The sequence below is a fragment of the Narcine bancroftii genome, unplaced genomic scaffold (assembly GCF_036971445.1).
Source record: "Narcine bancroftii isolate sNarBan1 unplaced genomic scaffold, sNarBan1.hap1 Scaffold_232, whole genome shotgun sequence".
In the NCBI taxonomy this organism is placed as follows: Eukaryota; Metazoa; Chordata; class Chondrichthyes; order Torpediniformes; family Narcinidae; genus Narcine; species Narcine bancroftii.
Genome location: NW_027211967.1, coordinates 199,107 through 222,777, shown reverse-complemented (window position 1 = coordinate 222,777; position 23,671 = coordinate 199,107). Strand labels below are relative to the sequence as shown.

The window sequence follows — 23,671 nt, the reverse complement described above, 5'->3', positions numbered from 1 at the left end:
TTGTCCTGGCCGGTTGCATCACTGTGTGGGACGGTTGCTGCAGGGAAATGCTCATGGTCAATCCACAGGACTATCAGAGAAGGGAGCGGATCACTGGAACCTCCCTCTCTCCCCCCCATTTGATCTAACTGGATCATTGTCTGAAGAGGCCATGCAAAATCCTTGAGGACCCCTTCCACCCCACACACAGCATTGTCCAGCTGCTCCCGTCAGGAAAGGGATACAGGAGGATCAGAGCCAGCACCAGGCTGAGGAACAGCTTCTTCCCACGGGCAGTGAGAATGCTGAACAACCAAAGGCACTAACCATCCAACACTCTCATATTTACAAAATATTATTTATTTGTATATATGAATACGTGTCCTGCATGTGTACTTCTTGTCTGTATGTGCATTATGTCTGGTCGTGTGTCTGTGCATTTTGTACCGAGGACTGGAGAAAGCTGTTTTGTCAGGTTGTATTTGTTTACTTTATTCAGGATTCGCTCCTCTTACAGGACAGAAGGGGAGAGAGAGGCATCACGCTCAGCTCTTGACAACACGAACCCCCCAATGGTGGGTGGGGTAAGATGGCGAAAGAGCTTCCTGCTGGACCCAGTGCCCATGAGGGGCAAGGAAGGTGGAGGTGGATGGGAGGAGAGCGCTGGACCCAGCAACTGCGAGGGGTGAGGAGGAGGGGGGGGGGGGGAAGAGCGCCGTACCCAGTGACTGCGAGGAAGGTGAGGGTGGGAGAAGAGCGCCGGACCCAGTGACATCAAGGAGGAGGGTGGGAAGAGAGCTGCAAGAAAGCAGCTGAACCAACCCCACCCCCCCCTCAGGTATGTGAGCGCTGGTGCACGGACAGAGAGGACGAGGTGCTGAAGGACTTGGCACACAGCGGGCACTGGAAGGGCCGCTCGCCTGAATGGATGCGGCGGTGGTTGAGCAGGCTGGAGGACTGAGCGAAGGCCTTGTCGCAGGTCTCGCACTTGAAGGGCCGCTCACCGGTGTGGGTGCGCTGGTGGTTGAGCAGGGTGGAGAGCTGGGTGAAGGAGCGTCCGCACGCCTCGCAGTGGTGGGGCTTCTCGCCCAGGTGGATGCGCTGGTGGTTGAGCAGGGTGGAGAGCTGGGTGAAGGAGCGGTCACACAGCTCGCACTGGAAGGGCCTCTCGCCAGTGTGGGTGCGCTGGTGCTTCAGTAGGTCGGAGGAGCGGGCAAAGGTGCGGCTGCAGCTGCGGCACTGGAAGGCCTTCTTCCCGGCGTGGGTGCGCTGGTGGTTGGCCAGGTTGACCAGCTGCCCGAAGGTGCGGCCGCAGACTTCGCAGCGGTGGGGCCTCTCGACGGCCTGGCCCCGGGACGGCAGGTCAGGGCAACGAGACCCCTCCTCGCCAACATGGGCTTGCCGCCGGTGGTGCAGCAGCTTGGAGGAGGCAGCGAAGGACTTGCCACAGGCCCCGCACTGATAAGGGCGCTCGCCGTCATGGGCCCGCCTATGCATAGCCAGCGAGGAGTCATAGGCGAAGCGTCGGTGGCACACTGGGCACTCGTACGGACGCTCGCCGGCGTGGCTGCGCCGGTGCACGGCCAGTTGGGTGGGCTGTGCGAAGGCCTCCTGGCACACGTCACAGAGGAAAGGCCGATCGCCAGTATGTGTGCTGCGGTGTACCAGGAGCTGGGCCGGCGTGGCGTAGGCCTTGCCGCAGTCCGGGCAGCAGTGGGGGGTCTCAACAGGCATCTGTTCTGGCCCCTCACCACTGATGTCCACCACCGGCTCCTTGCTGCTAGTGTGTGTGCGCTGGTGGGTGAGAAGGGTGGAGTACTGGGCAAAGGCGCGGGGGCACTGTGGGCACAGGAAGGGCCGCTCACTGGTGTGGGTACGACGGTGGGTGAGGAAGGTGGAGGACTGAGCAAAGGTGCGGGGGCACTGCAGGCAGCGGAAGGGCCTAGAGATGGGTGGATCAGACAGACAGGGGGACGGGTCCTGCCTCCTCCTGACCACTTGCCGCCCCATCGCTCGCCGGGGGCGCTGCAGGAAGTCCCTGGCCTGCCCTCCTGCTTCTTCCTCCTCCTGGTCCTCCATACACAAATCCTCCGTCTCCTCCACTTCAGGCCCCTCCACCTCCAGCTCCTCCACCTCTGGCTCCTCCTCCTCTGTGCACTCCTCTTCCATCTTCACCATCTCTTTCACCTCCTGGACCCTCAATGAGTGGTCCTGCTGACATGTGACGTCTTTACCATCCATCGCCCCCACGTTGTCGATGCGGATTCCTAGTAAGGGGGGAGGGGAAAGGTTTGTAATGTCGATAGGAACATGGTCTGGACACATCTGCTCCTTTACCTATTCTATGTCCCCATGTGGTCCCCTACCTGCTCCCACCACAGGTGAGGCCCTATCAGACATACAAGGACCCAACAGTGAACGGTGGGGAGGGTTGTAGAACAGAGAGAGCTTGGGATACGGGAACTGGCACAGTGAACAGTTGTAGAACAGAGGGACTTTCACCCGAAAACCTGACCTCCACAACCACCTATGGCAACAAATTCCACAGATTCATAGCCCTCCCCTGAATAAATTCCTCCGCATTTCTGTTCTCAGCAGACACCCTTCAATCCTGAATTTGTCCCCTCTTGTTGCAAACTCTCCCACTGCAGGAAGCAACCTTTACACATCTACTCTGTCCATGCCTTTCTGTTAAAATGGACCCAAGAATACTTGATAAACAAACACAGTTACCAAGGGATTTATAGATGCTTTGCAAAGCATGAGAACTCAGTTACAGCAAGAAGCACTCCCACCTGCAGCTAGTCTCACCACAAGGGAGTCTGTCGCATGGCTCACAAGATGCATATTTTTACCGACAAATTCCCAGATTTTCAAAACATTCGAACAGACTTTTCCATATACCTTTCTGAGGATGTTTGTTAGGATTTGTTATACGGGGTCCTGTTCCTAATCCAATTGTTACAAGAATGTTCTCTGTTTCTCAACTTTTGTTACTACTTTAGGACTCATATTCTCATTTCTACATTTGAAATGTTTCAATGAGATCCCCCCCTCGTTCTCCTAAATTCCAACATATGAAGGCCAAGACCTATCAAATGTTGATCAGACGATTTTAAATTTAGTCATACAGCGCGGTAACAGGCCCTTTCGGCCCATAAGCCTGTGCTGCCCAATTACACCCCATTGACCTATGTTTTGATCGGTGGGAGGAAACCTGAGCCCCTGAGAAAAACCGATGCAGACATGGGGAGAACTTACAAACTTGTTACACCCAGCATGGGATTTGAACCCTGGTTCCAATCGCTGGCACTGAAACAGTGCTGCGCTAACCCCTACGCCAACCGTGCCCTCCTTTCATCCTAGTGAACCTCCTCTGAACCCTCTCAAATATTAGCTCATCCTTTTATAAATGAGGAGCCCAAAACTGCTCACAATACTCCAAGCAAGGTGGAATATAAAGCTTCAACATCTCATCCCTGCTCTTATATTCTAGTCCTTTTGAAATTAAAGCCAGCATTGCATTAGCCTTCTTCAGAACCGGCACAACCAGTTAAGTTTACCTTCAGATTATCCTGCACAAGGACTCCCAGGTCCCTTTGCATCTGGGAATTTTCAATTTTATCCCCATTTAAAGAACAGTCGGCCCATTTATTTTTTTCTACCCAAGTGTGTGACCAGACACTTTCCAACATTATATTTCATTGGCCACTTCTCTGCCCATTCTCTTCATCTATCTTAGTCCTTCTGCAGCCTCTGTGTTTTGATACGACCTGCTCCTCCACCTACCTTCCTTATCTGCAAACTTGGCCACAAAGCCATTCATTCCATCATCCAAATCATTAATATACAACACAAAAAGAAGTCCCAACACTGACCCCTGTGGACACCACGAGCAACTGGCAGCCAATCTGAATATGGTCCCTGTGTTCCAACTCTCTGCTTCCAGCCAATCAGCAAATACTCTGCCCACGCTAGGACATTTTCTGTTCTACCCTAGGCTCTTACCTAAATGGTCTCGTGTGGCACTTTGTCAAGTCCTTCTGAAAATCCAGATACACGACATCCATTCCATGTCCCTTATCCACCCTGCTTGTCCCTTCCTCAAAGAATTCCATAAGGTTTGTCAAGCCACATGTTGTGGCTGTCAGAGTCATGGCTAAAGGATGGATGTCATTTGGAGCTGAATATCCAAGGATAAACAGTGTATTGAAAGGATAGGCAGGTAAGCAGAGGACGTGCCGTGGCTCTGTTGGTAAGGAACAACAATAAATCATTAGAAAGAGTGACCTAGGATCAGAAGATATAGAATCAATGGGTTGCGTTCAGAAATGGCAAGGATAAAGATACACTGTTGGAGGTTATATACAAATCTCCAAACAGCAGCCGTGATGTGAACAACAAATTGCAATAGCAGATAGAAAAGGCTTATAGATTCTGGTATGGTCCTGGAGGACTGGAAAATCGCAAATGTCACCCACCCCAAGGAAGCAGCAGAAAGGAAATTATAGACCGGTTAGCTGATGTCAGTGATTGGGAAGATGTTGGGAGTCGATTGTCAGCAAGGTTTACTTCATGCATGCATCTACATGCATGCTAAAATCCCTCATGACACAGCTCTTCAAGCTTTTTCTATCTGCTATTGCAATTTGTTGTTCACATCACAGCTGCTGTTTGGAGATTTGTATATAACCGCCAACAGTGTGTCTTTACCCTTGCCATTTCTGAACTCAACCCATTGATTCTATATCTTCTGATCCTAGGTCAACTCTTTCTAATGATTTATTGTTGTTCCTTACCAACAGAGCCACGGCACATCCTCTGCTTACCTGCCTATCCTTTCAATACACTATTTATCCTTGGACATTCAGCTCCAAATGACATCCATCCTTTAGCCATGACTCTGACAGCTACAACATGTGTTGCTATACGACAAGACCATCCACTTTATTTCTTATGCTGTGTGCTTTCAAATACAAAACCTACAGCCCTTTTTTTTATTACTTTTGACTCGGTGTCCCTGCTGCATTGCAATGCATCACCTTGGCCTCAATTTTGTCCTTACAAACTCCTTAACAGTTGTCCCTTCTTGTGTGTTAACCACCTCTTTCTCTGCCTCTTCACTTTGGTTCCCAACCCTCTGCGAATCTAGTTTAAACCCTTCCCCCAAAAGCATTAGGATATTGGTTTCCCTCCAGTTCAGGTACAACCTGTCCCATTTGTACAGGTCACCCAGTCCCCAGCACAGTTAGGGTTGGAAACTACCCCTGAATGCTGGCACTGTGAGGCGGATAAAGGGGACTTCGTTCATGAGCTTTGGTCTTGTCCCAGAATTCGAGAGTTTTGGATTATGACAGATAGTATATTGGTGAAATTTCAGGTATCCAAATTCCTTTTTGCCCAGACTCTTGGGAGACACACTTGGGTTATTTGGGCAAGTATAATGGTAGGAAGACAAAATGTACTGAGAGATTGGAATAATTTGGTGGGGGGAGGGGGTGGAACCATCATTTCTGGAGTGGGCCTCAGGTCAAAATGTCAGCGTTTGAATGCAGGACTTACAAACTGTTTGATAAATTGGACATCTACACACAAAAAAAGGGATAAATATCTAGGTTTCCTGCGGGGGGGGGGTGGGGGGGGGGGAGGGAGGGAGTGGTGGATGTACTGGTGAAGTATATTAATGAAAGGCAGTTGTTTTCTATTAGAGGTCTAAATAGACACATATGGTTATTCTATTGATATTTTTTGCTGCCACGTTTCTTTTTCAAGAACTAAATAAAATGTAAATTAAATGAAAGGATGTGTTAACGTTGGAGAGGGTTCAAAAGAGGTTCATGGGACAATTCGGGAAATGAAAGGGTTATCATGCAAGGAGCGTTTGCAGCTCTCATCGCAGACTCGTTGGAATTTAGGAGAATTATATTTAAATTCAGACGTACAGCATGGTAACAGACCTTCCGGTCCACGAGCCTGCACCACCAATTATACCCAATTTCACCTGAGGGGAGAATCTATGCCCCATTCAGTGCCCATTTCCTATTCACTCAGTTGTGGGAAGTAAGGAAAACAAGTAGTGAGGTCATGCAACCTATACAGATTAAAGAGGAAGTGTTTGCTGTCTTAAAGCAAATAAGATATTTCCTCAATCCTTGAGGGAGGCTAGTGTAGAAATTGTAGGGGCTCTGGCAGAAATATTTAAAATGTCCTTAGACGTGGGTGTTGGTGCCGAAGGATTGGAGGGTAACTCACGTGATTTAAAAAAGGCTCCATAAGTAACCCTGGAAATTATAGGCTGGTGAGCCTGATGTCAGTAGTAGGTAAATTATTGGAAGGTGCTCGAAGAGATCAGATATACAATTATTTGGAAAGCCAGGGACTGACTAGGCCTAGTCAACATGGCTTTATGCTTAGTAGGTCATGTTTAACCAATCTTGTATAATTTTTCAAGAAAGTTACCAAGAAAGTTGATGAAGAAAAGGCTGTGGACTTTAGTAAGGTCTTTGACAAGGTTGCACATTGGAGGTTAATTAGGAACGTTCAGACGCTCGGTGTTCATGGTGAAGTAGTGAACTGGATTCATCATGGGTGGATGGGAGAAGCCAGAGAGTAGTGGCGGATGATTGCTTCTCAGACTGGAGGCTTGTAACTAGTGGTGTGCTTCAGGGATCAGTGCTGGGACCAATGTTGTTTGTCATCTATATTAATGATCTGGATGATAATGTAGTAAATTGGATCAGCAAGTTTGCAAATGACACTAAGATTCGAAGCTTTGTGGACAGCGAAGATTTTCAAAGCTTGCAGAGGGGTCTGGACCAGATGGAAAAATGGGATGAAAAATGGAGGATGGAGTTTAATACAGAGAAGTGTGAGGTGCTGCATTTTGAAAGGACAAACATGGTAAATGGTCTGGCACTAAGGAATGCAGTAGAACAGAGGGATACATAATTCCCTGAAAGTGGCATCACAGGTGGATGGGGTTGTGAAGAGAGCTTTTGGGATATTGGCCTTCATAAATCAAAGTACTAAGTCTAGGAGTTGGGATGTTATGGTAAAGTTATTTAAGGCACTGGTGAGGCCAAATGTGAAACATTGTGTGCAGTTTTGTTCATCTAACTACATGAATGATATCATTGAGATAGAAAGATTGCAGAGAAGATTTAGTAGGATGTTGCCTGAAATTCAGGAACTGAGACAGGTGAGTCCGGGCAGGTGGAGGGGCAGGGACTGGTGAGGAGTGGGACTCTGTGATGAGGGGGCATGGTTTGTGTGTAGGGAGTGGCCTGTGTTTTGGGGTGTTGCTTGTGTAGAGGAACATGGGAGGGGCTGATTAGGGGAGTGACTAGTGTGTAGGAGGTGTTGGGGCTGATTAGGGGCGTGACTAGTGTGTAGGAGGTGTGGCTTAAATAGAGGGTGTGGCTTGTAATAAGAGGCCGTGGTGTGCAAGGGAGTGGCTTGTGTGTAGGGGAGCGGCCATGACGGAGGCGTGGCGTGCTGCAGGGGGCGGTGCACATGCGCAGCTCCATCTCTATCCCTAAACTGATGGGGGGGGGGGGAGATGAGAGGCCGCGCCTCCACATCCGGTTTCCAGAACCTTCGCCTCCACATCCGGTTTCCAGAACCTTCTGCGGCGTCGTCCCCCATATTCTTCCCCCACTCCGCCCGCCCGGCCCCCGCTTCCTCACCTCTCGCCCCGCTCCGCTCGCCGCCTCCTCTTGACCCGCCGCCGTCCGCCCGTCGACTGAGGCCGACGACCCCCTCGGGGAGGACGGGGCGGGCTCCGCGTCCCTGGGCGGGGCTTCGGACCTCCAATCGCCTCGCTCTGCGCTCCTGACCGACCCCAGCCCCGGCCAACCGGCTCCTAGGTCCCGCCCCTGTCCTGGGGCACCCGTCCGTCAATCACAGCGTGCTATCGCGCGTCCTCTTCTCTTCACTGACTTATCACCGCGTCTGCAGGATCCCGCCCCTATCTACACTGCTGAAGTAACCAATGGTAGATGGCGACCCGCCCCCTTGCTTCATTCGGATTGGCAGGACCAGGTGGCCATCCAGGCTGCGCGGATCCTTGGCGGGAGGCACGAGCGCAGCGGTTGGAGTTGGAATGGCGAGTGCGTGTGTGGTGGGGAAGTCGTCGGAGAGTAAGCGCCGCCATGATGCGATGGCGGCTTGGCTGGATAGCCAGAGGTTTTGGCACCGAAATTCCCACCCAAACAAACGGCCAGCCATGGATGCACGATGGGGAAAGGGGTTGGTCGCCACAAAACGGTGGAAATAGGAGCTATCCCAAGAGAGATTTCCTATTTTAAAACCCCACTCCAGGTTCTGGTGTGGTCCCAACGCAGACGAAAGGACATTGCAGGGAGCTCATCCCGGGCACCCGATCACAGGGTGGAATGTCTTTCATTGCAGGGACCGGACACTGCACTGCAGAAGGACAGGAGAGCGGACATTGGCAGAGAGAGTGAGATGGCTGGGCAGAGCCTTTGAGCGCCCAACAGCAGCCGGTTTCCCCTTGCGAAGGGGTCAATGGCCAAAAGAGTGGTGACCTTTGGTGGTTAGAGAAATGGTGAAAGATAGAGAAGGGTGGTTGGCTTCAACCGCCCCCTGTCCCGGTCATCTCTGCCATTGACCCCCAACACCAGGCTCGACCGCTTCCACCCCGCTCAGCCCCCCACCCCGCAAACCTCCCAATCAGTTCGTACCCAACACTAACCATGTCACTCCGCTCGGCCCACCCACCCATTCTCTCACCCCGCTTGGCCCTCCACCAACTCCCCCACCCCATTCAGCCCCCCCCCCCGCTAACTCTCTCACCCAGCTCGGAACCACCACTAACCCCGTCACCCTTCTCGGCCCGTCACCGACTCACCCACCCCATTCAGCCCCCCACCAACTCCCTCACCCCACTCGGCCCCTCACCCTGCAAACGCTCCCATGCCACTCAGACCCACCACTAACCCTGTCACACTGTTCGGCTCCCCACCATCTCCCCCACCCCGCTCGGCCCACCCACCCATTACCCCACCCTGTTCAGCCCACCCACCCATTTCCCCATCCTGCTCAGCCCACCCCGCTTGGCCACACACCCCACTTGGCCCACCCATCTACTTTCCCCACCCTGCTCGGTCCCCCCACCCACCGGGCTCTGGCCACCCACCCACTCCCCCCACCCACCGGGCTCTGGCCACCCACCCACTCCCCCCACCGGGCTCTGGGCCACCCACCCACTCCCCCCACCCACCGGGCTCTGGCCACCCACCCACTCCCCCCCACCGGGCTCTGGCCACCCACCCACTCCCCCCACCGGGCTCTGGCCACCCACCCCTCCCCCCCCCGGGCTCTGGCCACCCACCCACTCCCCCCACCGGGCTCTGGCCACCCACCCACTCCCCCCACCGGGCTCTGGCCACCCACCCACTCCCCCCACCGGGCTCGGCCCACCCACCCACTCCCCCCACCGGGCTCGGCCCACCCACCGGGCTCGGCCCACCCACCGGGCTCGGCCCACCCACCGGGCTCGGCCCACCCACCGGGCTCGGCCCACCCACCGGGCTCGGCCACCCACCGGGCTCGGCCCACCCACCGGCTCGGCCCACCCACCGGCTCGGCCACCCACCGGCTCGGCCCAACCACCCACCCACCCACTCCCCCCACATCCACTCCCCCCACTGGCTCGGCCCACCCACGTCCCCCCACTGGGCTCGGCCCACCCACTCCCCCCACCCACCACTCCCCCCACCCACTCCTCCCACTGGGTTCGGCCCACCCACTGGCTCGGCCCACCCACTCACCCACTCCCCCCCACTGGGCTCGGCCCACCCACTCCCCCCCACTGGGCTCGGCCCACCCACCCACCCACTCCCCCCACCCACCCACTCCCCCCACCCACCCACTCCCCCCACCCACCCACTCCCCCACCCACCCACTCCCCCCACCCACCCACTCCCCCACCCACCCACTCCCCCCACCGGGCTCGGCCCACCCACCGGGCTCGGCCCACCCACCGGGCTCGGCCCACCCACCGGGCTCGGCCCACCCACCGGGCTCGGCCCACCCACCGGGCTCGGCCCACCCACCGGGCTCGGCCCACCCACCGGGCTCGGCCCACCCACCGGCTCGGCCCCACCGGCTCGGCCCACCCACCGGGCTCGGCCCACCCACCGGGCTCGGCCCCACGGCCCACCCAACCCACTGGGCTCGGCCCACCCACCCACCCACTGGGCTCGGCCCACTCACCCACCCACCCACTCCCCCCACTGGGCTCGGCCCACCCAACCACTCCCCCCCACTGGGCTCGCCCACCCACCCACTCCCCCCACTGGGCTCGGTCCACCCACCCACTCCCCCCACTGGGCTCGGCCCACTCACCCACCCACCCACTCCCCCCACTGGGCTCGACCCACCCACCCACTCCCCCCACTGGGCTCGGCCCACCCAACCACTCCCCCCACTGGGCTCGGCCCACCCACCCACTCCCCCCACTGGGCTCGGTCCACCCCACCCACTCCCCCCACTGGCTCGGCCCACCCACCCACTCACTCCCCCCACTGGGCTCGGCCCACCCAACCACTCCCCCACTGGGCTCGGCCCACCCACCCACTCCCCCCACTGGGCTCGGCCCACCCACCCCACTCCCCCCACTGGGCTCGGCCCACCCACCCACCCACTCACTCCCCCACCCACCCACTCACTCCCCCCACTGGGCTCGGCCCACCCACCCACTCCCCCCACCCACTCCCCCCCACCCACTCCCCCCACTGGGCTCGGCCCACCCACCCACCCACTCCCCCCCACCCACCCACTCCCCCCCACCCACTCCCCCCACTGGCTCGGCCCACCCACCCACCCTCTCCCCCACCCACCCTCTCCCCCCACCACCCTCTCCCCCCACTGGGCTCGGCCCACCCACCCACCTCTCCCCCCACTGGGCTCGGCCCACCCACTCCCCCCCACTGGGCTCGGCCCACCCACTCCCCCCCACTGGGCTCGGCCCACCCACTCCCCCCCACTCCCCCCCACTGGGCTCGGCCCACCCACTCCCCCCCACTGGGCTCGGCCCACCCACCCACCCACTCCCCCCCACCCACCCACTCCCCCCCCACCCCACCCACTCCCCCCCACCCACCCACTCCCCCCCACCCACCCACTCCCCCCCACTGGGCTCGGCCCACCCACCCACCCACCCACCCACCCACCCACCCACCCACCCACCCACCCACTCCCCCCCACCCACCCACTCCCCCCCCCACCCACCCACTCCCCCCCACCCACCCACTCCCCCCCACTGGGCTCGGCCCACCCACCCACCCACTCCCCCCCCCACCCACTCCCCCCCCCCACCCACTCCCCCCCACCCACTCCCCCCCACTGGGCTCGGCCCACCCACTCCCCCCCACCCACCCACCCCCCCCACCCACCCACCCCCCCCCACTGGGCTCGGCCCACCCACCCACCCACCCCCCCAACCCACCCACCCCCCCACCCACCCACCCCCCCACCAACCCCCCCCCCCCACCCACCCCCCCCCCCACCCACCCCCCCACCCACCCACCCCCCCACCCACCCACCCCCCCCACCCACCCACCCCCCCCACCCACCCACCCCCCCCCACTGGGCTTGGCCCACCCACCCCCCCACCCACCCACCCCCCCACCCACCCACCCCCCCCACTGGGCTCGGCCCACCCACTCCCCCCACCCACCCACTCCCCCCACCCACTCCTCCCACTGGGTTCGGGCCCACCCACTGGGCTCGGCCCACCCACTCACCCACCTCCCCCCACTGGGCTCGGCCCACCCACTCCCCCCACTGGGCTCGGCCCACCCACCCACCCACTCCCCCACCCACCCACTCCCCCCACCCACTCCCCCCACCCACCCACTCCCCCCACTGGCTCGGCTCACCCACTGGGCTCGGCCCACCCACCGGGCTCGGCCCACCCACCGGGCTCGGCCCACCCACTGGGCTCGGCCACCCACCCACCCACTGGGCTCGGCCCACCCACCCACCCACTGGGCTCGGCCCACTCACCCACCCACTGGGCTCGGCCCACTCACCCACCCACCCACTCCCCCCGCTGGGCTCGGCCCACCCAACCACTCCCCCCACTGGGCTCGGCCCACCCACCCACTCCCCCCACTGGGCTCGGTCCACCCACCCACTCCCCCCACTGGGCTCGGCCCACTCACCCACCCACCCACTCCCCCACTGGGCTCGACCCACCCACCCCACTCCCCCCACTGGGCTCGGCCCACCCAACCACTCCCCCCACTGGGCTCGGCCCACCCACCCACTCCCCCCACTGGGCTCGGTCACCCACCCACTCCCCCCACTGGGCTCGGCCACCCACCCACTCACTCCCCCCACTGGGCTCGGCCCACCCAACCACTCCCCCCACTGGGCTCGCCCACCCACCCACTCCCCCCACTGGGCTCGGCCCACCCACACCACTCCCCCCACTGGGCTCGGCCCACCCACCCACCCACTCACTCCCCCCACCCACCCACTCACTCCCCCCACTGGGCTCGGCCCACCCACCCCACTGGGCTCGGCCCACCCACCCACTCCCCCCCACCCACTCCCCCCACTGGGCTCGGCCCACCCACCCACTCCCCCCCACCCACTCCCCCCCACCCACTCCCCCCACTGGGCTCGGCCCACCCACCCACCCACTCCCCCCCACCCACCCACTCCCCCCCACCCACTCCCCCCCACCCACTCCCCCCACTGGGCTCGGCCCACCCACCCACCCTCTCCCCCCACTGGGCTCGGCCCACCAACTCCCCCCCACTGGGCTCGGCCCACCCACTCCCCCCCACTGGGCTCGGCCCCACCCACTCCCCCCACTGGGCTCGGCCCACCCACTCCCCCCCCACTGGGCTCGGCCCACCCACTCCCCCCCACTGGGCTCAGGCCCACCCACTCCCCCCCACTCCCCCCCACTGGCTCGGCCCACCCACTCCCCCCCACTGGGCTCGGCCCACCCACCCACCCACTCCCCCCCACCCACCCACTCCCCCCACCCACCCACTCCCCCCCACCCACCCACTCCCCCCCACTGGGCTCGGCCCACCCACCCACCCACCCACCCACCCACCCACCCACCCACCCACTCCCCCCCACCCACCCACCCACTCCCCCCCCACCCACCCACTCCCCCCCACCCACCCACTCCCCCCCACCCACCCACTCCCCCCCACCCACCCACTCCCCCCCACCCACCCACTCCCCCCCACTGGGCTCGGCCCACCCACCCACCCACTCCCCCCCCCACCCACTCCCCCCCCCCACCCACTCCCCCCCACCCCTCCCCCCACTGGGCTCGGCCCACCCACCCCCCCCACCCACCCACCCCCCCCACCCACCCACCCCCCCCACTGGGCTCGGCCCACCCACCCACCCACCCCCCCCACCCACCCACCCCCCCCACCCACCCCCCCCACCCACCCACCCCCCCCACCCACCCCCCCACCCACCCCCCCCACCCACCCACCCCCCCCACCCACCCCCCCCACCCACCCACCCCCCCCACTGGGCTCGGCCCACCCACCCCCCCCACCCACCCACCCCCCCCCCCACCCACCCACCCCCCCCCACCCACCCACCCCCCCCACTGGGCTCGGCCCACCCACCCCCCCCACTGGGCTCGGCCCACCCACCCCCCCCACTGGGCTCGGCCCACCCACCCCCCCCACCCACCCCCCCCACCCACCCCCCCCACCCACCCACCCCCCCCACTGGGCTCGGCCCACCCACCCACTCCCCCACTGGGCTCGGCCCACTCCCCCACTGGGCTCGGCCCACTCCCCCCACTGGCTCGGCCCACTCCCCCCACTGGGCTCGGCCCACTCCCCCCACTGGGCTCGGCCCACTCCCCCCACTGGCTCGGCCCACTCCCCCCCACTGGCTCGGCCCACTCCCCCCACTGGGCTCGGCCCACTCCCCCCCACTGGGCTCGGCCCACTCCCCCCACTGGCTCGGCCCACTCCCCCCACTGGGCTCGCCCACTCCCCCCACTGGGCTCGGCCCACTCCCCCCACTGGGCTCGGCCCACTCCCCCCACTGGGCTCGGCCCACTCCCCCCACTGGGCTCGGCCCACTCCCCCCACTGGGCTCGGCCCACTCCCCCCACTGGGCTCGGCCCACCCACCCCACTGGGCTCGGCCCACCCACCCACCCATCCACTCCCCCCATCCACTCCCCCCCCACTGGGCTCGGCCCACCCACTGGCTCGGCCCACCCACTGGGCTCGCCACCCCCACCCACCCACTCCCCCCACTGGGCTCGGCCCCACCCACCCACCCACTCCCCCCACTGGGCTCGGCCCACCCACCCACCCACTCCCCCACTGGGCTCGGCCCACTCCCCCCACTGGGCTCGGCCCACCCCCCCCACTGGGCTCGGCCCACCCACCCACCCACTGGGCTCGGCCCACCCACCCCCCCCCACTGGGCTCGGCCCACCCACCCACCCACCCTCCCCACCCACCCACCCCCCCCACTGGGCTCGGCCCACCCACCCACTCCCCCCACTGGGCTCGGCCCACCCACTGGGCTGGGCCCACCCACTCCCCCCACTGGGCTGGGCCCACCCACTCCCCCCACTGGGCTGGGCCCACCCACTCCCCCCACTGGGCTGGGCCCACCCACTCCCCCCACTGGGCTGGGCCCACCCACTCCCCCCACTGGGCTGGGCCCACCCACTCTCCCCACAGGGCTGGGCCCACCCACTCCCCCCACCGGGCTCGGCCCGGGCACTCCCCCCCACCGGCTCGGCCCGGGCACTCCCCCCCACCGGGCTCGGCCCGGGCACTCCCCCCCACCGGGCTCGGCCCGGGCACTCCCCCCACCGGGCTCGGCCCGGGCACTCCCCCCCACCGGGCTCGGCCCAGCCACTCCCCCCACCGGGCTCGGCCCAGCCACCCACCGGGCTCGGCCCAGCCACCCACCGGGCTCGGCCCAGCCACCCACCGGGCTCGGCCCACCCCACCCACCGGGCTCGGCCCACCCCACCCACGAACCCTGTCACTCCACTCAGCCCCTCACTGACTCCCCCACCCCACTCAGCCCCCCTATTAACACCCCTACCCCACCTGTTCCCCCAATCAACTCCCCCACTCTATTTGAATCCCCCACTATCTTCCCTACCCAACTTGTCTCCCCCACAAATTCAACCTCTTCGCTCAGCGCCCCCACCAACACTCCCATCTCATTCGGCCCCCCCACCAACACTCCCAACACCACTCGGACCCCTCCACTAACTCCCCCACTGTGTTCGACCCCCCCTAATCCCCCACTCTGCTCAGTGCCCTTACAAACTCTGCTAACCCACACGGACCCCCAACCCCACTCGGCCCCTACTGACTCCACAAACCCGCTCGGCCACCCACCAACTACCTCACCCCACTAAGCCCCCCCACCCGCAATCTCTCCCACCCCACTTGGACCCAACACTAACCCTGTCACTCCGCTCGTCCCCTCACTGACCCCCCCACCCCATTCACCCCCTCACTAACTCCCCTACCCCACACAGTCCCCCATCAACTCCCCCACCCCGCTTGGACCCCCCACTATCTCCACTACCCAGCTCGCCCACCCCCACAAACTCAACCTCTCCGCTCGGCCCCCCAACCAACACCCTCACCTCGCTCAGCACCCCCAGCAACTTCCCCACCTGCCTCAGACCCCTCCACTAACTCCCCACCATGTTTGATGCCTCAATGACCCCCCACTCTGCTTGGCACCCCCACGAACTCCACTACCCCACACGGCCCCACGAACTCCACTACCCCACACGGCCCCCCCACCTCATTCGGCACCCCTCACCAACTCCCCCACCTCGCTCGGCCCCCCCCCCACCAACTACTACACCCAGCTTGACCTCCCCTCAACACTCCCAGCCCTCTCTGCCCCCCCATCAACTCCCCCTCCCCGCTTGGACCCCCAACGAACTCCCCTACCACGCTCGAGCCTCCAACAAAGTCCCCCACCGCGCTCGGCCCCCCACTAACTCCCCTACACCCCCTGGCCCCCCATAAACTCCCCCACCCCACTTGGACCCCCCACTATCTTCCCAATCCTGCTCGGTCCCCCCCACCCCACTCAGCACCCCCACCATGTCCCCCACCCACTCGGGCCCCCCCAGTCCGCAAACTCTCCTACCCCGCTTGGACCCACCACTAACCATGTCATCCTCGCCCATCACCAACGCCCCCACCCCGCTTGGCCCTCCACCAACTCCCCCACCACGCTCAGACCCTCACGTACCCCCCACCCTGTTTGGTGCCCCCACGAACTCCCCACACTCTGCTCAGATCCCCACTAACTCCCAAGACCTGCTCGACCCACCCACGAACTCCAGTCCACCTGGCACCCCCAGTAACCCTCCTCTAGCCTGCTTAGCCCACAACTAACCCACCCATCCTACGGCCCCCCCACTATCTCCCCCCACAATTTTTGCCCCCTCCCACCCTGATCAGCACCCCCACAAACTCCTCCACACTGCTCAGCAACCCCACTAATTCCCCCCACACTCCTCAGCTCCCCCACCCCGCTCGGCCCCCCACCAACTCCCCCACCCTGCTCGGTCCCCAACAATTCCCCCACCCCGCTCGGCCCCCCACCAACTCCCCCACCCCGCTCGCCCCCCCCACCAACTCCCCCATCCCGCTCAGACCCCCCACCAACTCCCCACTCGGCCCCCCACCAACTCCCCCACTCGACCCCCCACCAACTCCCCACTCGGCCCCCCACCAACTCCCCACTCGGCCCCCACCAACTCCCCCACTCGGCCCCCCACCAACTCCCCCACTCGGCCCCCACCAACTCCCCACTCGGCCCCCACCAACACCCTCTCGGCCCCCCACCAACTCCCCCACTCGGCCCCCCACCAACTCCCCCACTCGGCCCCCCACCAACTCCCCCACTCGGCCCCCCACCAACTCCCCCACTCGGCCCCCCACCAACTCCCCCACTCGGCCCCCCACCAACTCCCCACTCGGCCCCCCACCAACTCCCCCACTCGGCCCCCCACCAACTCCCCCACTCGGCCCCCCACCAACTCCCCCACTCGGCCCCCCACCAACTCCCCCACTCGGCCCCCCACCAACTCCCCCACTTCGGCCCCCCACCAACTCCCCCACTCGGCCCCCCACCAACTCCCCCACTCGGCCCCCCACCAACTCCCCCACTCGGCCCCCCACCAACTCCCCCACTCGGCCCCCCACCAACTCCCCCACTCGGCCCCCCACCAACTCCCCCACTCGGCCCCCCACCAACTCCCCCACTCGGCCCCCCACCAACTCCCCCACTCGGCCCTCCACCAACTCCACCACAAAGCTCGGACCCCTCACCAACTCACCCACCTCACTAGGCCCTCCACCAACTCGCCCTCCCACTACCTCCCCCACCCTGCTTGGCACCCCCACAAACTTCTCCATCATGCTCAGCAACCCCACTAATTCCCCCCACACTGCTCGGCTCCCCCACCAACGCCTCCACCCTGCTTGGCCCCCCATCAACTCCCCCACCCAGCTTGGCCCCCCCACCATCTCATCCACCTTGCCTGGCCCCCCCACCAACTCTCCCACCCTGCTTGGCCCCACCAACTCTCCACCCTGCTTGGCCCCCCCCACCATCTCACCCACCTCGATCAGCCACCCACCAACTCCTTCACCCCGCTCGCCCCCCGCGAACTCCCCCACGACGCTCGGACCCACCACTAACCCTGTCACTCCGCGCGGCCCCTCACTGATTCCCCCACCCCATTCAGCCCCTCACTAACTCCTCCAGCCCGCTTGGCCCCCCTAGTAACTTCCCTACCCCACCCCGTCCCCCATCAACTCCCCCACCCCATTTGGACCCCCCACTATCTCCATTACCCAGCTCATGCCCCACACAAACTCAACCTCTCTGCTCGGCCCCCCCCACCCCCACCCTGCTCGGACCCCTCCACTAAGTCCCCCACCACGTTCAATGCCCCCAATGACCCCTCCACTCTACTCGGCGGCACCTTGAACTCCGCTACCCCGTATGGCACCCCCACCAACTACTCCACCCAGCTCGGCCTCCCCTCAACACTCCCATCCCTCTCTGCCCCCCACACCATCTCCCCCTCCCCACTTGGCCCCCCACGAACTCCCCCATCGCGCTCAGCCCCCCTACACCTCCCAGCCCCCCATAAACTCCTGCATCCCGCTTAGACCGCCCTCCCCACTATCTCCTCCACCATGCTCGGCCCTCCAACTAACTCCACCACCCTGCTCGGCCCCCCCACTAACTCCCCTACCCAGCTTGGCTCCCCCCTTACTAACTCCCCTACTCCGGCCGGCCAACCATAAATTCCCCCACCACGCTTGAACACCCCATTATCTCCCCTACACAGCTCGGCCCCCGCTCCAACTCCCACACCCAGCTCGGCCTTCCAACCCCCTCCCCCACCCCGCAAACTCTCCAATCCCGCTCGGACACCCACCAACTCACCCACCCCGCTCAGCCCCCCCACCAACTCACCCACCTCGCTAGGCCCCTCCACCAACTCCCCCACCCAGCTAGACTCCCCCAACCCAGTCGGCACCCCCGTAAACTCTACAACCCCACTCAGACACACCACTAACCCTGTCACCCTGCTCGCCCCCTCACTGAGTACCCCACTCCACTCAGCCCTTCACTATCTCCCCGCACCTGGCTCAGACCCCCTCTAACTCCCCATACCCGCTCAACCATCCTACGAACTCCATCCCACCTGGTGCCCCCAGTAACTCCCTCTCCAGCCAGCTTAGTCCCCTACTAACCCACCCACCCTGCTTGGCCACCCCACTGTCTCCCCCCACTAACCCACCCACCCTGCTCATTACCCCCACTAACTCCTCCACCCTACTCAGCAACCCCACTAATCCCCCCCACCCTGCTTGGCTCATCCACTAACCCCCCCCCCCCACCCTGCTCAGCCCCCCACCCTGCTCAGCTCCCCCACTAACCTCCCCACACTGCTTGGCCCCACCACCATGCTCGCCCCCCCCCCCCCACCAACTCCTTCTCCCGACTTGGCCCCCCCACCAACACCCCCACCATGCTCGGCCCTCCAACTAACTCCCCCACCCTGCTCGGCCGCCACACTATCTCCCCCCACTAACCCACCCCTACTAACTCCTCCACCCTGCTCAGCAACTTCACTAATTCCTCCCATCCTGCTTGGCTCACCCACTAACTCCCCACCCTGCTCAATGCCCTGACTGACCTCTCCACTCTGCTCAGTGCCCCCACTAATGCCTCGACCCCAGTTGGCCCCCCTCCACTAACCCACCATCCCACTCAGCCGACTCCCACTAACACCCCAATCCGCTCAGCCCCGCCACTAACCCTCTCACCATGCTTGCCCCACCCCCCACTCACTCCCCTACCCTGTTCAGTCATCCCACTCACTCCACCCACCCTGCTTCACTCCCCCACTAATGGCCTCCACCCCACAGCCCCCCACTAAACTCCCCACCCCACTCAGCCCCCCCACTAACCTCCCCATCCTGCTCAGCCCCCCATTAACCTTCCCACCTTGCTCAGCCCACCCACACTAACCTCCCCACCCCGGTTGGTCTCCCCACTAACTCCCCCATACTAACCTCCCTCTCCAATTTGGCACCCTCCACTAACTCCCCCACCCCACTCGACCCATCCTCCCTGCTCAACCCCCCCCCATCAACTCCTCCACCCCGCTCGGCCTTCCCACTAACTTCCCCAACCCGCTTGCCCCCCCCCACTAAACCCCCCATTCCAATGCCCCCCCCCACTATACCTCCACCCCGCTCGGCCACCCCACTAACTGCCCCACCTGCTTGGCATCCTCACTTAACTCCCCCACCCCACTCAGCATTGCCACTAACTCCCCCGGCCCCACCCCACTCGGCGCCACCACTAAACACCCCCACCCCACGGCACCACCAGTAGCCCTCCCCACCCCACTCAGTGCTGCCACTAACTCCCCCACCCCTGTGCTCTTGTATGGGGGGAGGGAGTGGGTGCTTGGGATGTGGCCTGGAGGTCAAGGGGGTGGCAGACCAAAGGAGTTTGGGAACCACTGATTTAGATTATGTACTGAATGGCTTTGTGGCCAAGTTTTCCAATGATATGAAGGTAGGTGGAGGAGATGGGAATCAGACTTAAATTTAAGTATTGTTGCTCAAACTGGTCCAATTTATACTGTGACTAGATGTCAAATGCAATAAATGTAAGATGCAGATAGGTACAATATATTTTTCACCAGCTATATCTCCCCATAAAAATTAAATAAAAGCAGACATTTCGGATCAATGCTTTAAGGTGCAGTGAGAAGATGGGAACTTTTTTTACATTCAACTTGGGTAGATCTGGGGAAACTCTTAAAGCAAATTACAGGAATTCAATGGCCACAGTACCAAGAGCTATTCTTATTGGGGAATATTGCCAGTATATTGCCTAAAATAAGGTGGTAATTAAACTATATTTGTCAACATCTCATTGGTCAGAAAATGTATAGCAGTTACTTGGACATCTGATTCATATCTAGGTATAGCCCGTTGGAATGTGGAAATACATAATGGCTTCCCTTGAGATTACCTAAGAAAAAATACAACATGTTCTTACAAATATGGCAGCCAAATTTACAAAATGCAGATGCAAATCTTTAATTGTGCCCCATATCGCCCATAAGACTGACACTAATGTCCCCTTGAGATCCAGGTAAATTCTGAAAATTTGAAATTTGTGAGGTAGACAATAGATCCCTGGTAATCTCTCCCCCCCCCCCCCACCTTTTCTTTTTCTTCTCTCTTTGGGACTTTATTAACTTCATGGGAGGGTGGGGTGGGGGAATTACAGCCATCATAGATCATCATTTTTCCTCAGTATTCAATTTTTTCCTGTTTTTGTTGATTGCACGTTTGACTTTAAAAATTCAAATATTCCAAAAAAAAGTAGGTGGAGGAGCAGGTTGTATTGAGGAAACGAGGAGGCTGCAGAATGCCTTAGAGTAGAAGTGACAAATGAAATAAAATGTCAGAAAGCATACAATCAGGCACTTTGATGGAAGAAATAAATGGGCATATTATTTTTAAATAGGGAGAAAATTGAACATTTCCACAGGCAAAGGGACTTGGGAGTCCTCGTGCAGGATTTGCTGAAAGTCAACCTGCAGATTGAGTAAATGGTGAAGAAGGCTTTCATTTCCAGAGGAATAGAATACAAGGGATGTGATGTTGATGAGGCATTGGTGAGACCTCTCAGAGTAGTCGAGTGGTTTTGGGCTCCTCATTTAAGAAAGGATGTGCTGACATAAGGGAGTACAGGGGAGGTTCACGAGAGTGATTCCAGGGTTACCAGATGACAAACCTTTGGCAGCTCGACTGTATTCTGTGGAATTTAGATTTGGGGGATCTTGAAACATTTTAATCTTGAAAGATGTAGAGTAAATGTTCAAAAGTTGTTTCCCATGATGGGAGAGTGGGACAAGAGGGCACAACTTAAGATCGAAGGGCATCCATTTAGAACAGAGATATGAAGGAATTTCTTTAGCCAGAGGGTGGTTATGGAGGCCAGGTCATTGTGTGTGAGAAATGGAAGCTTGAAGAATTGCACAGGGTGCTGGTGAGGCCACACTTGAAGTGCTCCATGTGGTTCCAGTCTTAGTCGCAGAAGGATGGACTGGCTTTGGATAAATCGCAGAGGAAGTTCACTGGGTGAGGGGTTTAAATTCATCCTGGGTACTCGAAGGTTGGGGGACTGTTCCCTCACACTCCTGACGTAAACAGAGGGTCGGTTTTGGTGGTGGGGGGAAGGTACAGTGGATGCCGCCTACACACTTAATTCCATCCAGGTAAGGCATGTGTTCCCTTGCATTCCTTGTGAATGGGGGAAGGTCAGGTGGAGGTTGTGTACGTGGGCCAATTCCACCCAGGCAAGACGAGAGTGTTCCTTCATGCTCCTTGTGGATGGAGGAGGGTTGGTGTGGTGGATGTGTACATGGACTAATTCCACTGAGGGAAAGTTGAGTGTTCCCTTACACTCCCAACCTTTTCAGACATTCATCACGGTAACAGGCCATTTTGACCCACACGCCCATGTTGTCCAATTTGCACCCAATTAACCTGCACCCCCCTGGTATATTTCAAATGGTGGAAGGAAACTGGAGCCCCTGGGGAAACCCACGCAGACATGGGGAGAACATACAAACTCCTTACAGAGCACAGGATTTAAATCCAAGTCCCAATCACTGGCACTGTAACGGCAGTGCGCTAACTGCTATGTCAACTGTGACAGCCCTTTGTGGACAGAGGGTTGACGTGTGGTGGATGTCATGCACATGGACTAATTCCATCCAGTCACTTCCTTACGCTTCTGGCTTGTGTACAGAGAAGGGGTGGTGTGGGAGATGTAGCAGATGTACTGTACCCAGTCAACATTCCCTGTGGACAGAGAAGAGTATGTAGGTGGTGCAGAGGATGTCAGGAAGACGGACTAACTCCACCCAGGCAAAGCAAGAGCATTCCCTCACACCCCTTGTGGACAGAGGAGTCTCAATGCAGGTTGAGGTTAGTGACATAACATTTGCCGTCTCCCAATCTGCTGGAACCTGCCCAGAGTCCAGGATATTTTTGTAATTACCAAAAACTCCTCCACTATAATTTATTCCACTTCACCAGTACCGTGAGATGCAATGTATTGTGACCAGGGCACTGATCTACAATCAGACCCACCAGTTTGTTCAGCACTAACTCCTTAGTGCATGATTGTTTCAAGGTCCTTGCTTCCCATTGCACCCTTAGCATCTCTCTGGCATGTTAGACACCTTGAAGATCGACACAAAACAGTTTTTGAGGCTTTAGCCATTCCCAATATTAACCTCCTCTTCCAAGGACCTACATTCACTTGAACCACCATTTTCTGCTTTACACATTTGTAAAGACTTTTACTATCTTTTTACATTTTGTGCTCGTGAAACAAAGTCTGCAGACGCAGTAGTTGTGGTAAATACACAAAGTGCTGGAGAAATTCAGCAAGCCCACAGCTTCCATAGAAGGCGAATACAAGAGCCTGAGGGCATTAACATCGACTTCAGTTTCCGTTAGTTCCCCAGCCTGTCTTTCCATTTCCCTGTCTCCTTTCCTCCATCACCCCACCCATTTTTTTTTACAGCACAGTAGCAGCCAATTCCACCCGAATTACACCCTGGAGGGTGGGAGGAAACCAGAGCATCCAGGGAAAACCTGTGCAGATCTGTACAAACTCCTTACAGGTAGCAACGGATTTGAACCCAGGTTGATGGCACTATTAATAGTTACACTAACTGTGCTGACCATTTTACCTCTCCCTCTTTCCCCCACCCCCCAACTCCCCTCCAGCTTTACATTCACAAACCCACCCTCCCAGCTTTTCCTTCTCTCCATGTCCACCTATGCCCCTTCTGCCCTCCTCTTTCCCCCACCACCTGCTTTTTGCTCATACCTTGGCGAATGGCTCAGGGCCAAAACACTGGTTATATATCTTTGCCTTCTTTGGATGCTGTGGGATCTGCTGAGTTTCTCCATCACTTTTATGTATTTATTACATTTTGTGCCAGTTTATTTTCATAGGCCCCAGCCACTGGGGAATCTACAGTGAGGTGTACAAGATTACTAGAGCTAAGCTAGCACCTTTCTCCTGGAATGGTGACAGCAAACATCAAA

The 23,671-nt window shown here is 60.2% G+C and overlaps 1 protein-coding gene across 3 annotated transcripts in view; it reads right to left on the bottom strand.

Moving 5' to 3' along the window:
• Positions 1 to 445: 445 nt before the first annotated feature.
• The window catches only part of LOC138750701 (zinc finger protein 84-like), a 32,779-nt gene continuing 9,553 nt past the window's right edge, over positions 446 to 23,671 (bottom strand). Inside the window, exons 1-3 of one of the 3 annotated variants that reach the window (XM_069912766.1) lie at positions 7,665 to 7,921; positions 3,988 to 4,228; positions 446 to 2,246 (exon numbers count right to left, since the gene is read on the bottom strand). In XM_069912766.1, the coding sequence (XP_069768867.1) occupies positions 814 to 2,220 (1,407 nt within the window). In that variant the 5' untranslated portion in view covers positions 2,221 to 2,246; positions 3,988 to 4,228; positions 7,665 to 7,921 and the 3' untranslated portion in view covers positions 446 to 813. Of the gene's footprint in view, positions 2,247 to 3,987; positions 4,229 to 7,664; positions 7,922 to 23,671 lie in introns of those variants that run through there. The other 2 variants (XM_069912765.1, XM_069912767.1) reach the window with 2 other exon arrangements.